The following is an 18,542-nucleotide window of genomic DNA, read 5'->3' on the forward strand; positions in this document are numbered from 1 at the left end:
TGGTGTGTTGGTGTTGGTGTTGGTGGTGGACTCTGTGGTGTTGGTGGTGGTGTTGGTGGTGGACTCTGTGTTGGTGGTGTTGACAGACCCTGCTTGACAGCACCCTCAGCGGCACGCATGAAGGCGTATTCACTCGAGTCCACGGCGTGGTGAGCGCCGTCCGTGAGGACGAATCGCAGGCCGGAGATCTTGTGTCCAGACAGAGGCCCCTTCTCACACGCCGCTCGGAAGCCCTGCAGGGGGAGGGGAGAGACAGACGCATTAGTCACAACAACAACAACAACAACCGCCATTCGCCACTAAGCTGCGGTGACGTCACCACGACGCTTGTGCCAGGCTATGTGCACCGTGAGGCCACGTGAAGTGTCGAACGCCCGCTGGCAGGAGGTCACGGGGCAGACCCAGCAGGTGCCACGGGTCGACTGACCGAGATGATGACTGGCTGATGCACCACCACCTGTGCCCCCTACTGTGCCAAACCTGCTGTGCTTTAGCCACCCGCACGCACACACACACGCACACACACGCACACACACACACACACGCACGCACACACACGCACACACACACACGCACACACGCACGCGCACACACACACACACGTGCACACGCACGGCGTCGATGCCACGTGTGTCCCTGTGTACCTGTCCCTGTGTCTCTGTCTCCCCATGTCTCTGTCTCCCCGTGTCTCCGTCTCCCCGTGTCTCCGTCTCCCCGTGTCTCCGTCTCCCCGTGTCTCTGTGTCTCCCCGTGTCTCTGTGTCTCCCCGTGTCTCCGTCCCCCCGTGTCTCCGTCTCCCCGTGTCTCCGTCTCCCCGTGTCTCTGTGTCTCCGTCTCCCCGTGTCTCTGTCTCCCCGTGTCTCTGTGTCTCCCCGTGTCTCTGTCTCCCCGTGTCTCTGTCTCCCCGTGTCTCTGTCTCCCCGTGTCTCTGTCTCCCCGTGTCTCTGTCTCCCGGTGTCTCTGTCTCCCCGTGTCTCTGTCTCCCCGTGTCTCTGTCTCCCCGTGTCTCTGTCTCCCCGTGTCTCTGTCTCCCCGTGTCTCTGTCTCCCCGTGTCTCTGTCTCCCCGTGTCTCTGTCTCCCCGTGTCTCTGTGTCTCCCCGTGTCTCTGTGTCTCCCCGTGTATCTGTGTCTCCCCGTGTCTCTGTCTCCCCGTGTCTCTGTCTCCCCGTGTCTCTGTCTCCCCGTGTCTCTGTCTCCCCGTGTCTCTGTCTCCCCGTGTCTCTGTGTCTCCCCGTGTCTCTGTGTCTCCCCGTGTCTCTGTGTCTCCCCGTGTCTCTGTCTCCCCGTGTCTCTGTCCCCCCGTGTCTCTCCCCCCGTGTGCGTGTCTCCCCCCCCCCCCCCGTGTCCCCCCCTCCCCACCCCCCTCGTGTGCCCACCTCCCCCCCCCCCCTCGTGTGCCCACCTCCCCCCCCCCGTGTGCCCACCTTCTCCCCCCCCCCCCCCCCCGTGTGCCCACCTTCTCCACCGCGGGCACGAACTGCCGTGGGATGTTGGTGCCCACGAGCCGCTCGGCGAACTCGAGCCGAGTGTTGTCCTCCGCCGGCAGCGGCTGCACCTCGCCCACCACCTTGCCGTACTGCCCCGCACCTCCAGACTGTTTCTTGTGGGTGTACTCGAAGCTGGTCGCGGTCGCAATCGCCAACAATCGCAATCGTCAACAATCGCAATCGTCAACCGCGATCATCAACCACAATCGTCAACAATCGCAATCGTCAACCGCAATCGTCAACCGCAATCGTCAACCGCAATCATCAACCGCAATCGTCAACCGCAATCGTCAACCGCAATCATCAACTGCAATCATCAACCATAATCGCAGCCACAATCACAATCAATCACAATCAACCACAATCACAATCACAACCAACCACAATCACAATCAACCACAATCACAATCGCAACCACAATCATCCATCACAATCAACCGCGATCACAACCACAATCAATCACAACCACAAATCACAACCACAATCAACCACAACCACAATCAATCTCAACCACAATCACAAACAATCACAACCACAATCAACCACAATCACAACCACAATCCACCACAATCACAACCACAATCACAGCCACAATCACCCACAATCATCACACTGACCCTCGAAGCTCTCCGCGATCGCAAATACAATCATCAATCACAATCAACCACAATCACAACCACAATCACCCACAAACATCGCAATGAACCTCAAAGCTCGCCGCTATCGCAATCGCAACCACAATCACAACAACAACCACAATCACAATCACAACCAATCACAACCACAGCCACAACCACAGCCACAACCACCCACAATCACAGCCACAATCACCCACAATCAACCACAATCACAAACACAGCCACAATCACAACCACAATCACAACCACAATCATCACACTGACCTGCCAGACTGCTTCTTGTGGATGTACTCGCTACAACCACAACAATCAACCATATCTACAATGATAACCACAATCAACCATATCTACAATCATAGCCACAATCAATCATAGCCACAATCATAGCCACAATCATAACCACAATCAACCATATCCACAATCATATCCACAACCATATCCACAATCATCCATAGCCACAATCATAGCCACAATCAACCATATCCACAATCATAGCCACAGTCAACCATAACCACAACCATAGCCACAGTCAACCATATCCACAATCATAGCCACAGTCAACCATATCCACAACCATATCCACAATCATAGCCACAACCATAGCCACAATCATAACCACAACCATATCCACAATCATAGCCACAGTCAGCCATAACCACAATCATAGCCACAATCACCCATAACCACAATCATAGCCACAATCAACCATATCCACAATCATAACCACAGTCAACCATATCCACAATCATAGCCACAATCAACCATATCCACAATCATAGCCACAATCATAGCCACAATCATAACCACAGTCAACCATAACCACAATCATATCTACAATCATAGCCACAATCATAACCACAATCGACCATATCCACAATCATGACCAGTCAACCATAACCACAATCATAGCCACAATCATAGCCACAATCAACCATAACAATCAGCCACAATCAACCATAACCACAATCATAGCCACAATTAACCATAACCACAATCATAACCACAATAATAACCACAATCAACCATAACCAGTCAACCACAACCATAACCAGAGTCAACCACAACCACCACGTTTGGCATGGTGTACAGGGCATCACGTGGTACGCAGTGCAGTGCTGCAGTGTGGTGCAGGGTGTGGTGCAGGGTGTGGTGCAGGGTGTGGTGCAGGGTGTGGTTCAGGGTGTGGTGCAGGGTGTGGTGCAGGGTGTGGTGCAGGGTGTGGTGCAGGGTGTGGTGCAGAGTGTGGTGCAGGATGTGGTGCAGGGTGTGGTGTAGTGTGTGGTGTAGGGTGTGGTTCAGGGTGTAGTTCAGGGTGTAGTTCAGGGTGTGGTGCAGGGTGTGGTGTAGAGTGTGGTGCAGGGTGTGGTGTAGAATGTGGTGCAGGGTGTGGTGTAGTGTGTGGTGTAGAGTGTGGTGCAGGGTGTGGTGCAGGGTGTGGTGTAGTGTGTGGTGTAGGGTGTGGTGCAGGGTGTGGTGCAGGGTGTGGTGTAGAGTGTGGTGCAGGGTGTGGTGCAGGGTGTGGTGTAGAATGTGGTGTAGTGTGTGGTGTAGGGTGTAGTTCAGGGTGTGGTGCAGGGTGTGGTGTAGAGTGTGGTGCAGGGTGTGGTGTAGAATGTGGTGCAGGGTGTGGTGTAGTGTGTGGTGTAGAGTGTGGTGCAGGGTGTGGTGCAGGGTGTGGTGCAGGGTGTGGTGCAGGGTGTGGTGCAGTGTGTGGTGCAGGGTGTGGTGCAGGGTGTGGTGTAGGGTGTTGTGTAGTGTGTGGTGCAGGGTGTGGTGTAGGGTGTGGTGCAGGGTGTGGTGCAGGGTGTGGTGCAGGGTGTGGTGCAGGGTGTGGTGCAGGGTGTGGTGTAGTGTGTAGTGTAGAGTGTGGTGCAGGGTGTGGTGTAGGGTGTGGTGCAGGGTGTGGTGCAGGGTGTGGTGCAGGGTGTGGTGCAGGGTGTGGTGCAGGGTGTGGTGCAGGGTGTGGTGTAGAGTGTGGTGCAGGGTGTGGTGCAGGGTGTGGTGCAGGGTGTGGTGCAGGGTGTGGTGCAGGGTGTGGTGCACTACTCACTGGACGGGCGCCAGGATGGACTCTCTGAACGCCACCTTGGGCTTCCCTTGTACGCACGGACACGCGTACTCACTCGCCATCCTCTACGCGCACACACACACACCGCACACACACACACACGTGTACTCACTCGCCATCCTCTACGCACACACACACACACCGCACACACACACACGTGTACTCACTCGCCATCCTCTACACACACACACACACACCGCACACACACGTACTCACTCGCCATCCTCCACGCACACACACACACACACCACACACACACGTACTCACTCGCCATCCTCTACACACACACACACACACCGCACACACACGTACTCACTCGCCATCCTCTACACACACACACACCGCACACACACGTACTCACTCGCCATCCTCTACACACACACACACCGCACACACACACACACACCGCACACACACGTACTCACTCGCCATCCTCTACACACACACACCGCACACACACGTACTCACTCGCCATCCTCCACACACCGCACACACACGTACTCACTCGCCATCCTCTACGCACACACACACACACACCGCACACACACACACACACGTACTCACTCGCCATCCTCTACACACACACACACACACCGCACACACACGTACTCACTCGCCATCCTCTACACACACACCGCACACACACGTACTCACTCGCCATCCTCTACACACACACACACACACCGCACACACACGTACTCACTCGCCATCCTCTACACACACACCGCACACACACGTACTCACTCGCCATCCTCTACGCGCACACACACACACGCGTACTCACTCGCCATCCTCTACACACACACACACACGCACACCGCACACACACGTACTCACTCGCCATCCTCTACACACACACACACACGCACACCGCACACACACGTACTCACTCGCCATCCTCTACACACACACACACACCACACACACGTACTCACTCGCCATCCTCTACACACACACACACACACCGCACACCGCACACACGCGTACTCACTCGCCATCCTCTACACACACACACACACACCGCATACACACGTACTCACTCGCCATCCTCTACGCACACACACACACACACACCGCACACAAACGTACTCACTCGCCATCCTCTACACACACACACACACACCGCACACACACACCGCACACACAAACACACCGCACACACACGTACTCACTCGCCATCCTCCACACACACACACACACACCGCACACACACACACCGCACACACGCGTACTCACTCGCCATCCTCTACGCGCACACACACCGCACACATATGCACACACACACACGCACACACACACATAGGCGCCCGTGTAGCCTTAACAGACACGTGCGTGTGTGGGGGGAGCGGTGGTGCAGCGGTTAGCGCCATGCTGCTGCGCTACGAACCCGGCGACCCGGGTTCGATTCCCGCTCAAGGCCAACACCGGTGACGATTATCTGAACCGGTCCTGGGCCTCCCCTGGGTCGACTCAGCCTCAAATGAGTTACCTGCTGTAGCGGTGGTGTAGTAAACATCGCCACTGGGGGAGACAAAGGCGGCCGGGCGTGGTGCTGGTAGCCCCCCCACGCGTGTGCCACAGTGCCGGTAGCCTTCATAGGTGCTGCTACTCGCTACTAACAGCACTTGCCCCTACAGTCTGTTGAGGCTACACGGGGGACCTTTGTCTGTGTCTACCTTCATAGCTGCTGCTGCTCGCTACTAACAGCACTTGCCCCTACAGTCTGTAGAGGCTACACGGGGGACCTTTGTCTGTGTCTACCTTCACAAGTGCTGCTGCTACTCGCTACTAACAGCACTTGCCCCTACAGTCTGTAGAGGCTACACGGGGGACCTTTGTCTGTGTCTACCTTCATAGCTGCTGCTGCTCGCTACTAACAGCACTTGCCCCAGCAGTCTGTTGAGGCTACACGGGGGACCTTTGTCTGTGTCTACCTTCATAGGTGCTGCTACTCGTTACTAACAGCACTTGCCCCAGCAGTCTGTAGAGGCTACACGGGGGACCTTTGTCTGTGTCTACCTTCATAGGTAGCTGCTGCTACTCGCTACTAACAGCACTTGCCCCAGCAGTCTGTAGAGGCTACACGGGGGATCTTTGTCTGTGTATCCCTTTATAGGTGCTGCTGCTACTCACTACCAACAACACTTGCCCCTACAGTCTGTAGAGGCTACACGGAGTTTCTTTGTCTGTGTCTACCTTCAAGCTGCTGCTACTCGCTACCAACAACACTTGCCCCAGCAGTCTGTTGAGGCTACACGGGGGACCTTTGCCTTCGTGTGCACGTGACGGCGGTGGAGGTGAACCCCCTACACCTCCGAGGTGGTGCCAGACGGTAACGTTGCGGTGGATTTGAGCAATTCCAAAATCGGCGCTAAGCCCCCCACAACGTCTCCGGCAGGCAAGGCTGCGATGGCTGGGTCATGTAGCCCGCGTGCCCAGCCACCGCATGCCCAAACAGCTTTTGTTTGGCCGGATCGAGGGGGCTAAACGGGCGCGGCACGGGCTAGAGAAGAGATGGAGTGATGTGGTACAGGAGGACGTGGAGCTGAGTGGACTTGCCGATGACTGATACCAGCTGTGTCAAGATCGGCCTCTGTGGAGGAGGAGGCTCGTGAAGGACGCTACTGGGCAGTTGTTGGAGGCAGTCGCCCTCCAACAACAACGGAGGGCGGAGGAGCGACGCTCACAACAACGGGCGGAGCGCCGGGTGGCTAAAGCACAGCAGGTTGGCACAGTAGGGGGCACAGGTGGTGCATCAGCCAGTAGTCATCTCAGTCAGTCGACACGTGGCACCTGCTGGGTCTGCCCCCGTGACCTCCTGCCAGCGGGCGTTCGACGCTTCACGTGGTAGCCTCAAGGTGCACATAGCCTGGCACGAGCGTCGTGGTGACGTCGCCGCCACTCATTGGCGAATGGCGGCGGTTGTTGTTGTTTACCTGTGCGTAGATCTCCAGGTGCAGCTCCCCCATGCCCGAGGCGATGGTCTCCTTGCTCTCGGGGTCGTAGGTCACTCGGAACGTGGGGTCCTCACGCGTGAAGCGATTGATGCCCTTGGAGAACTTGTCAAGGTCGGCCTGCAGCAGCAGCAGCAGACAGCAGCAGCAGCAGACAGTAGCAGACAGGAGCAGCAGCAGCAGCAACAGCAGCAGCAACAGCAGCAACAGCAGCAGCAACAGCAGTAGCAACAGCAGCAACAGCAGTAGCAGCAGCAGCAGTAGTAGCAGCGTCGTCACCGGTACCGGCGTCGTCAAATTCGTCGTCAACGTCGTTCACGTCATCGTCATCGTCAGGAATGTCGTCGTCATGAACATCGTCGTCATCAGAGTCGTCGTCAACATCGTCGTCAACATCGTCATCGTCATGAACATCGTCGTCATCAGAGTCGTCGTCAACATCGTCGTCAACATCGTCATCGTCAGGAATGTCATCGTCATCAACATCGTCATCGTCAGAGTCGTCGTCAACATCGTCGTGAATGTCAACATCGTCGTCAACATCGTCAGGAATATCGTTGTCGTCAACATCACCACTGTCGCGACCATCACCATCACCACCATCACCATCACCACCATCACCATCACCACCATCACCATCACCACCATCACCATCATCACCACCACCATCATCACCATCACCACCATCATCACCACCATCACCACCACCATCACCACCATCACCACCACCATCACCACCATCACCACCATCACCACCATCACCATCACCACCATCACCATTACCACCATCACCATCATCACCACCACCATCACCACCATCACCACCACCATCACCACCACCATCACCATCATCACCACCATCATCATCATCATCACCACCATCACCACCATCACCACCACCATCACCACCATCACCACCATCCCCACCACCATCATCACCATCACCACCACCACCATCACCACCACCACCACCACCATCACCACCACCACCACCACCATCACCACCATCACCACCACCATCATCATCATCACCACCATCACCATCACCACCACCACCACCATCACCACCATCACCATCACCACCATCACCACCATCACCATCACCACCATCACCACCATCACCACCATCACCACCATCACCATCACCACCATCACCACCACCACCATCACCACCACCACCATCACCACCATCACCACCACCACCATCATCACCACCATCACCACCATCATCACCACCATCACCACCACTACCACCACCACTATCACCATCACCACCACCATCACCACCACCATCACCACCATCACCTTGTCTGTGGGCTTCATGGACATGGAAATGACCGGATCTGGAATGTGAATCGACTCCTGCAGAGGAAGACACGGAGACACATTGTTACAAAGACAAAGATCCCCCGTGTAGCCTCAACAGACTGCTGGGGCAAGTGCTCTTAGTAGCGAGTAGTAGCAGCGCCTATGAAGGTAGACACAGACAAAGGTCCCCCGTGTAGCCTCCAACAGACTGCTGGGGCAAGTGCTGTTAGCGAGCAGCACCTATGAAGGCTACCGGCTACCAGCACCACGCCCGGCCGCCTTTGTCTCCCCCAGTGGCGATGTTTACTGCACACCGCACCAGGTACTCATTTGAGGCTGAGTCGACCTATGGGAGGCCCAGGACCGGCTTCACATAGTCGTCACCGGTGTTGGCCGTGAGCGGCAATCGCACTCACGCGCAGACACACACACACACACGCACGCACACGCACACGTACACACACGCACGCACACACATACACGCACACACGCACGCACACGCACGCACGCACACACACACACAAAGATCAAAGACAAAGATCCCCCATATAGCCTTAACAGACTGTAGGGGCAAGTGCTGTTAGCGAGCACCTATGAAGGCCGGAACGGTACACGAGGGGGTGGGTGGCCAGCACCACGCCCGACCGCCTTTGTCTCCCCAGTGGCAATGTTTACACACCGCACCAGGTACTCATTTGAGGCTGAGTCGACCTAGGGGAGGCCCATGACCGGTTCAGATAATCGTCACTGGTGTTGGCCGTGAGCGGGAATCGAACCCGGGTCGCCAGGTTCATAGCGCAGCGTAGCGCTAACCGCTACACTATCGCTCCCCACACACACACACGCACACGTACACACACGCACACACACTGACACACACACACACACATCAGCACCATGGAGAGGTCTGTGCTGGACTTGCTACAGAAGGTGTCGCCGCTGGCGCAGTCGATGCCGAACAGTGCACAGATGTCTCCCGCGTAGGCCGCCTCGATGTCCTGCACGCACACACACGCACACACACACACGCACACACACACACACGCACACACACGCACAAACACACACGCACACACAAACACACACGCACACACACACACACGCACACATACACACGCACAAGCACACACACACACGCACACATACACACGCACAAGCACACACACACACACACGCACGCACACACACGCACGCACACGCACTCACACACACGCACACATACACAAGCACACACACACGCACGCACACAACAACAACAACAACCGCCATTCGCCACTAAGTGGCGGTGACGTCACCACGACGCTTGTGCCAGGCACACACACACGCACAAACACACACATACACACGCACGCACACACACACACAAAGATCCCCCGTGTAGCCTGTAACAGACTGTAGGGGCAAGTGCTGTTAGCGAGCACCTATGAAGGCCGGAACGGCACACGAGGGGGTGGGTGGCCAGCACCACGCCCGACCGCCTTTGTCTCCCCAGTGGCGATGTTTTCTATCCACCGCACCAGGTACCCATTTGAGGCTGAGTCGACCTAGGGGAGGCCCGGGACCGGTTCAGATAATCGTCGCCGGTGTTGGCCGTGAGCGGGAATCGAACCCGGGTCGCCAGGTTCATAGCGCAGCGTAGCGCTAACCACTACACTATCGCTCCCCACACACACACACACACACGCACGCACACATGCACACACACACGTGTAGCCTCGGCGGACCGCCGGGGCAAGTGCTCGCTAGCGAGCGGCAGCGTCGGCAGCGACGGTGAAGACCACGAGGTGGAGGTGGTGGTGGTGGTGTGGCCGGCAAACCACACCCCGGCAGGAGATGTTGAGGCCGAGTCGATCTGCATGTGTGTGTGAGCGCGTGTGTGTGTGTGTGCGTGCGTGTGCGTGCGTGTGTGTGCGCGAGTGCGTGTGCGTGTGTGTGCGCGTGTGTGCGTGTGTGCGTGTGTGTGTGCGTGTGTGCATGTGTGTGCGTGTGCGCGTGTGTGTGTGTGTGCGTGTGTGTGTGTGCGTGTGTGTGTGTGCGCGTGTGTGTGCGCGTGTGCGTGTGTGCGTGCGTGTGTGTGTGCGTGTGTGTGTGTGCATGTGTGTGCGTGCGCGTGTGTGTGCGTGTGTGTGTGTGTGCATGTGTGTGTGTGTGCGTGTGTGTGCGTGTGTACGTGTGCACCCACCTCCATCTGGCTGGAGTGCATGCGCACGAGCCTTTGCACACGCACGCGCTTGCCCGTGCGTGTGTTGTGCATGTACTCCCCGCGACGCACACAGCCCTGGTACACGCGCATGTACGTGAGCTGTCCAAAGCGCCCCGCCTGCACGCACAAGACACACACAGACACACAATCACGCGCAATCACACGACCGCAATCACACAACCACGCGCAATCACACAACCACAGTCACACAATCACGCACACAAAATCACACAATCACGCACACAAAATCACACAATCACGCACGCACAATCACACAATCACGCACAATCACACAATCACGCACTCACAATCACGCACGCACAATCACACAATCATGCACTCACAATCACGCACAATCACGCAACCACGCACAATCACGCAACCACGCACAATCACACAATCACGCACACACAATCACGCACGCACAATCACACAGCCATGTACACACAACCACGCACACAATCCATACACATCCACACGCACCAACAATAATAAACAACAATAAGCAAACAGCCACAGTTGTGGTGGTGGTGGCTGTGTTGGTGGTTTCGGTGGTGGTTGTGGTGGTTGTGGCTGTGTTGGTGGTTGCGGTGGTGGTTGTGGCGATGGTGGTGGCTGTGTTGGTGGTTGCGGTGGTGGTTGTGGCGATGGTGGTGGCTGTGTTGGTGGTTGCGGTGGTGGTTGTGGCGATGGTGGTGGCTGTGTTGGTGGTTTCGGTGGTGGTGTCGGTGGTTGCGGTGGTGGTGACGTCACCTCTAGTTTGAAGGCCAGGCCTACGAAGGGGTGAGTGTCGTCCCGTGCCGGGTTCAGCAGCACACGGCACTTTTCCTGAGACTCCCTAAGCGCACACAAAGACAAAGGTCCCCCGTGTAGCCTCTACAGACTGCTGGGGCAAGTGCTGTTAGTAGCGAGTAGCAGCAGCGTCTATGAAGTTAGACACAGAGACAAAGATCCCCCGTGTAGCCTCTACAGACTGCCGGGGCAAGTGCTGTTAGTAGCGAGTAACAGCAGCTATGAAGGTAGACACAGACAAAGATCCCCCGTGTAGCCTCTACAGACTGCCGGGGCAAGTGCTGTTAGTAGCGAGTAGCAGCAGCTATGAAGGTAGACACAGACAAAGGTCCCCCGTGTAGCCTCTACAGACTGCCGGGGCAAGTGCTGTTGGTAGCGAGTAGCAGCAGCGTCTATGAAGTTAGACACAGAGACAAAGGTCCCCCGTGTAGCCTCTACAGACTGCCGGGGCAAGTGCTGTTGGTAGCGAGCGTACGTCTGCTGCTGCTGCTGCTGCTGCTGCTGCTGCAGGGCGTAGTTGGAGACCTCCCCGGGGTGGGGCAGGAAGTCGACGAGGGCGTCCAGCAGTGGCTGCACCCCTTTGTTCTTCAGAGCCGTGCCCAGCAGCACCGGGGAGAAGCAGCGAGACATCGTGGCCCTGCGGATCGCAGCCTGGGGGGGAGGGCGTCGTGACGCGGGGGGGGGAGGGGGGGAGGGGGGAGGGGGCAGGGGGGAGGGGCAGGGGGGGGCAGGGGGGTGAAACACGGGGGGGGGCAGGGGGGTGACACGAGGCGGTGGAGTGTATGTTGTGTGTGTGTATGTATGCTGTGTGTGTGTATGCTGTGTGTGTGTATGTATGCTGTGTGTGTGTATGCTGTGTGTGTGTATGCTGTGTGTGTGTATGCTGTGTGTGTGTATGCTGTGTGTGTATGCTGTGTGTGTGTATGCTGTGTGTGTGTATGCTGTGTGTGTGTGTGTATGCTGTGTGTGTGTGTATGCTGTGTGTGTGTGTGTATGCTGTGTGTGTGTGTATGCTGTGTGTGTGTATGCTGTGTGTGTGTATGCTGTGTGTGTGTATGTTGTGTGAGTGTATGTTGTGTGTGTGTATGCTGTGTGTGTGTATGCTGTGTGTGTGTATGCTGTGTGTGTGTATGCTGTGTGTGTGTATGCTGTTTGTGTGTATGCTGTTTGTGTGTATGCTGTGTGTGTGTGTATGCTGTGTGTGTGTATGCTGTGTGTGTGTATGCTGTGTGTGTGTATGCTGTGTGTGTGTATGCTGTGTGTGTGTATGCTGTTTGTGTGTATGCTGTGTGTGTGTGTATGCTGTGTGTGTGTGTATGCTGTGTGTGTATGCTGTGTGTGTGTATGCTGTGTGTGTGTATGCTGTGTGTGTGTATGCTGTGTGTGTGTATGCTGTGTGTGTATGCTGTGTGTGTATGCTGTGTGTGTGTATGCTGTGTGTGTATGCTGTGTGTGTATGCTGTGTGTGTGTGTGTGTATATGCTGTGTGTGTATGCTGTGTGTGTGTATGCTGTGTGTGTGTATGCTGTGTGTGTGTGCTGTGTGTGTATGCTGTGTGTGTGTGTGCTGTGTGTGTGTATGCTGTGTGTGTGTATGCTGTGTGTGTATGCTGTGTGTGTATGCTGTGTGTGTATGCTGTGTGTGTATGCGTGTGTGTGTATATGCTGTGTGTGTATGCTGTGTGTGTATGCTGTGTGTGTGTATGCTGTGTGTGTGTGCTGTGTGTGTATGCTGTGTGTGTGTGTGCTGTGTGTGTGTATGCTGTGTGTGTGTGTGTATGCTGTGTGTGTGTGTATGCTGTGTGTGTATGCTGTGTGTGTATGCTGTGTGTGTGTATGCTGTGTGTGTGTATGCTGTGTGTGTATGCTGTGTGTGTATGTTGTGTGTGTGTATGCTGTGTGTGTGTATGCTGTGTGTGTGTGTGCTGTGTGTGTGTGTGTGCTGTGTGTGTGTATGCTGTGTGTATGTATGCTGTGTGTATGCTGTGTGTATGCTGTGTGTGTATGCTGTGTGTGTATGCTGTGTGTATGCTGTGTGTGTGTATGCTGTGTGTGTGTGTGTATGCTGTGTGTGTATGCTGTGTGTGTGTGTATGCTGTGTGTGTATGTTGTGTGTGTGTATGCTGTGTGTGTATGCTGTGTGTGTGTATGCTGTGTGTGTGTATGCTGTGTGTGTATGCTGTGTGTGTATGTTGTGTGTGTGTATGCTGTGTGTGTGTATGCTGTGTGTGTGTATGCTGTGTGTGTGTGTGCTGTGTATGCTGTGTGTATGTATGCTGTGTGTATGCTGTGTGTATGCTGTGTGTGTATGCTGTGTGTGTATGCTGTGTGTATGCTGTGTGTATGCTGTGTGTGTATGCTGTGTGTATGCTGTGTGTGTGTATGCTGTGTGTGTGTATGCTGTGTGTGTGTATGCTGTGTGTGTGTATGCTGTGTGTGTATGCTGTGTGTGTGTATGCTGTGTGTGTGTATGCTGTGTGTGTGTATGCTGTGTGTGTGTGTGTATGCTGTGTGTGTGTGTATGCTGTGTGTGTGTGTGTATGCTGTGTGTGTGTGTATGCTGTGTGTGTGTATGCTGTGTGTGTGTATGCTGTGTGTGTGTATGTTGTGTGAGTGTATGTTGTGTGTGTGTATGCTGTGTGTGTGTATGCTGTGTGTGTGTATGCTGTGTGTGTGTATGCTGTGTGTGTGTATGCTGTGTGTGTGTATGCTGTTTGTGTGTATGCTGTTTGTGTGTATGCTGTGTGTGTGTATGCTGTGTGTGTGTATGCTGTGTGTGTGTATGCTGTTTGTGTGTATGCTGTGTGTGTGTGTATGCTGTGTGTGTGTGTATGCTGTGTGTGTATGCTGTGTGTGTGTATGCTGTGTGTGTGTATGCTGTGTGTGTGTATGCTGTGTGTGTGTATGCTGTGTGTGTATGCTGTGTGTGTATGCTGTGTGTGTGTATGCTGTGTGTGTATGCTGTGTGTGTATGCTGTGTGTGTGTGTGTATATGCTGTGTGTGTATGCTGTGTGTGTGTATGCTGTGTGTGTGTATGCTGTGTGTGTGTGCTGTGTGTGTATGCTGTGTGTGTGTGTGCTGTGTGTGTGTATGCTGTGTGTGTGTATGCTGTGTGTGTATGCTGTGTGTGTATGCTGTGTGTGTATGCTGTGTGTGTGTATATGCTGTGTGTGTATGCTGTGTGTGTATGCTGTGTGTGTGTATGCTGTGTGTGTGTGCTGTGTGTGTATGCTGTGTGTGTGTGTGCTGTGTGTGTGTATGCTGTGTGTGTGTGTGTATGCTGTGTGTGTGTGTATGCTGTGTGTGTATGCTGTGTGTGTATGCTGTGTGTGTGTATGCTGTGTGTGTGTATGCTGTGTGTGTGTATGCCGTGTGTGTGTGTGCTGTGTGTGTGTATGCTGTGTGTGTGTATGCTGTGTGTGTATGCTGTGTGTATGCTGCGTGTGTATGCTGCGTGTGTATGCTGTGTGTATGCTGTGTGTGTGTATGCTGTGTGTATGCTGTGTGTGTGTATGCTGCGTGTATGCTGTGTGTATGCTGTGTGTGTGTATGCTGTGTGTGTGTATGCTGTGTGTATGCTGCGTGTGTGTATGCTGTGTGTGTATGCTGTGTGTGTATGCTGTGTGTGTATGCTGTGTGTGTATGCTGTGTGTGTATGCTGTGTGTATGCTGTGTGTGTATGCTGTGTGTATGCTGTGTGTATGCTGCGTGTGTATGCTGCGTGTGTATGCTGTGTGTGTGTGTGTATGCTGTGTGTATGCTGTGTGTGTGTGTATGCTGTGTGTATGCTGTGTGTGTGTATGCTGTGTGTATGTTGTGTGTATTCTGTGTGTATGCTGTGTATGTGTATGCTGTGTGTGTATGCTGTGTGTGTATATGCTGTGTGTATGCTGTGTGTGTATGCTGTGTGTATATATGCTGTGTGTATGCTGTGTGTGTATGCTGTGTGTGTATGCTGTGTGTGTATGCTGTGTGTATATGCTGTGTGTATATGCTGTGCGTGTGTGTATGCTGTGTGTATGCTGTGTGTATGCTGTGCGTGTGCTGTGCGTATGCTGTGCGTATGCTGTGTGTGTATGCTGTGTGTATGCTGTGTATGCTGCGTGTATGCTGCGTGTGTGCTGCGTGTGTGCTGTGCGTGTATGCTGTGTGTATGCTGTGTGTGTATGCTGTGTGTATGTTGTGCGTATGCTGTGCGTATGCTGCGTGTGTATGCTGTGTGTGTGTATGCTGTGTGTGTGTATGCTGTGTGTGTATGCTGTGTGTGTATGCTGTGTGTATGCTGCGTGTATGCTGCGTGTATGCTGTGTGTGTGTATGCTGTGTGTATGCTGCGTGTGTGTATTCTGTGTGTATGCTGTGTGTATGCTGTGTGTATGCTGCGTGTATGCTGCGTGTATGCTGTGTGTATGCTGCGTGTGTGTATGCTGCGTGTATGCTGCGTGTATGCTGTGTGTGTGTGCTGTGTGTATGCTGTGTGTATGCTGTGTGTATGCTGTGTGTGTATGCTGTGTGTATGCTGTGTGTATGCTGCGTGTGTGCTGCGTGTATGCTGTGTGTGTATGCTGTGTGTATGCTGTGTGTATGCTGTGTGTATGGTGTGTGTATGCTGCATGTATGCTGTGTGTGTATGGTGTGTGTATGGTGTGTGTATTCTGCGTGTATGCTGCGTGTATGCTGTGTGTATGCTGTGTGTGTATGCTGTGTGTATGCTGCGTGTATGCTGTGTGTGTATGCTGCGTGTATGCTGTGTGTGTATGCTGCGTGTATGCTGTGTGTGTATGCTGTGTGTATGGTGTGTGTATGCTGCGTGTATGCTGTGTGTGTATGGTGTGTGTATGCTGTGTGTATGCTGCGTGTATGCTGTGTGTATGCTGCGTGTGTGTATGCTGCGTGTATGCTGCGTGTGTGTGCTGTGTGTGTATGCTGTGTGTATGCTGTGTGTATGCTGCGTGTGTGTATTCTGTGTGTATGATGTGTGTATGCTGCGTGTGTGTATGCTGTGTGTATGCTGCGTGTATGCTGCGTGTATGCTGTGTGTATGCTGCGTGTGTGTATGCTGCGTGTATGCTGTGTGTATGGTGTGTGTGTGTGCTGTGTGTGTGTATGCTGTGTGTATGCTGTGTGTATGCTGCGTGTATGCTGTGTGTGTATGCTGTGTGTATGGTGTGTGTATGCTGCGTGTATGCTGCGTGTATGCTGCGTGTATGCTGTGTGTATGCTGTGTGTGTATGCTGTGTGTATGCTGCGTGTATGCTGTGTGTGTATGCTGCGTGTATGCTGTGTGTGTATGCTGTGTGTATGGTGTGTGTATGCTGCGTGTATGCTGCGTGTATGCTGTGTGTGTATGGTGTGTGTATGCTGTGTGTATGCTGCGTGTATGCTGTGTGTATGCTGCGTGTGTGTATGCTGCGTGTATGCTGCGTGTATGCTGTGTGTGTGTGCTGTGTGTGTGTATGCTGTGTGTATGCTGTGTGTATGCTGCGTGTGTGTATTCTGTGTGTATGCTGTGTGTATGCTGCGTGTGTGTATGCTGTGTGTATGCTGCGTGTATGCTGCGTGTATGCTGTGTGTATGCTGCGTGTGTGTATGCTGCGTGTATGCTGTGTGTATGGTGTGTGTGTGTGCTGTGTGTGTATGCTGTGTGTATGCTGTGTGTGTGCTGCGTGTGTATGCTGTGTGTATGCTGTGTGTATGCTGCGTGTATGCTTTGTGTATGCTGTGTGTGTATGGTGTGTGTATGCTGTGTGTATGCTGTGTGTGTATGCTGTGTGTATGCTGTGTGTATGGTGTGTGTATGCTGCGTGTATGCTGTGTGTATGCTGTGTGTATGCTGTGTGTATGCTGTGTGTATGCTGTGTGTATGCTGCGTGTGTATGCTGCGTGTATGCTGTGTGTATGCTGCGTGTGTATGCTGCGTGTATGCTGTGTGTGTATGCTGTGTGTGTATGCTGTGTGTATGCTGTGTGTGTGTATGCTACGTGTGTGCTATGTGTATGCGCGCTGTGCCTTGAGCTGCGTCACGCTGGGCTGGCACTCCTGCAAGAACATCTCCCCCAGCTCGTCGTCCACGTCGGCCACCGTCTCCACCAGCTCCTGGCGGAGACGGCGTGTCTCCTCTCGCAGGGCCTCGGGGACCGGGCCTGTCTCCACACGCTCCCTGCGGGGACACACGGAGACACACGGAGACACACGGAGACACACGGAGACACATGGAGACACACGGGGAGACACTCAGGGAGACACGGAGACACACGGGGAGACAAGTGTCTCCTCTCTGCGGGGACACACGGAGACACACGGGGAGACACGGAGACACACGGGGAGACACACGGGGACACACGGAGACACACGGGGAGACACACGGGGAGACACACGGGGAGACACACGGGGAGACACACGGGGAGACGCGGGGAGTCATGCGGAGACACACAGGGACACACGGAGACACATGGAGACACACAGAGACACACGGGGAGACACACGGGGAGACACACGGGGAGACGCGGGGAGTCATGCGGAGACACACAGAGACACACAAAGACACACGGAGACACACGGAGACACGGAGACACACGGGGAGACACGGGGAGACGGCGTGTCTCCTCTCGCAGGGCCTCGGGGACCGGGCCTGTCTCCACACGCTCCCTGCGGGGACACACGGAGACACACGGAGACACACGGGGAGACACACGGGGAGACACACGGAGACACACGGGGAGACACACGGGGAGACACACGGGGAGACACACGGGGAGACACACGGAGACACACGGAGACACACGGGGAGACACACGGGGAGACACACGGGGAGACACACGGGGAGACACACGGAGACACACGGAGACACACGGGGAGACACACGGGGAGACACACGGGGAGACACACGGGGAGACACACGGAGACACACGGAGACACACGGGGAGACACACGGGGAGACACACGGGGAGACACACGGGGACACATGGAGACACACGGGGAGACACGGAGACACACAGGGACACGCGGGGGACAGACGAGGACAGACGGCGCGTCTCCTCCAAGTGGTTGAGCGTGCAGGTGAGCGAGCAATCGTGTGGGTGAGCGAGCGGG

At 54.7% G+C, this 18,542-nt stretch overlaps 1 protein-coding gene across 2 annotated transcripts in view; it reads right to left on the reverse strand.

The window, feature by feature from the left end:
- Positions 1 to 18,542, reverse strand: part of GFM1 (G elongation factor mitochondrial 1) — a 49,115-nt gene that overhangs the window by 14,841 nt on the left and 15,732 nt on the right. For both annotated transcript variants that reach the window (XM_076057972.1, XM_076057973.1), the window contains 10 exons: positions 17,460 to 17,610; positions 11,927 to 12,102; positions 11,413 to 11,497; positions 10,639 to 10,776; positions 9,353 to 9,454; positions 8,454 to 8,510; positions 7,131 to 7,268; positions 4,177 to 4,259; positions 1,458 to 1,620; positions 89 to 233 (listed from right to left, as the gene is read on the reverse strand). In XM_076057972.1, the coding sequence (XP_075914087.1) occupies positions 89 to 233; positions 1,458 to 1,620; positions 4,177 to 4,259; positions 7,131 to 7,268; positions 8,454 to 8,510; positions 9,353 to 9,454; positions 10,639 to 10,776; positions 11,413 to 11,497; positions 11,927 to 12,102; positions 17,460 to 17,610 (1,238 nt within the window). The remainder of the gene's footprint in view (positions 1 to 88; positions 234 to 1,457; positions 1,621 to 4,176; positions 4,260 to 7,130; positions 7,269 to 8,453; positions 8,511 to 9,352; positions 9,455 to 10,638; positions 10,777 to 11,412; positions 11,498 to 11,926; positions 12,103 to 17,459; positions 17,611 to 18,542) is intronic.

This window comes from Petromyzon marinus, assembly GCF_048934315.1.
Source record: "Petromyzon marinus isolate PM22_M1 ecotype Great Lakes invasive population chromosome 67 unlocalized genomic scaffold, UKy_Petmar_22M1.pri1.0 chr67_unloc.1, whole genome shotgun sequence".
NCBI lineage: Eukaryota > Metazoa > Chordata > Hyperoartia > Petromyzontiformes > Petromyzontidae > Petromyzon > Petromyzon marinus.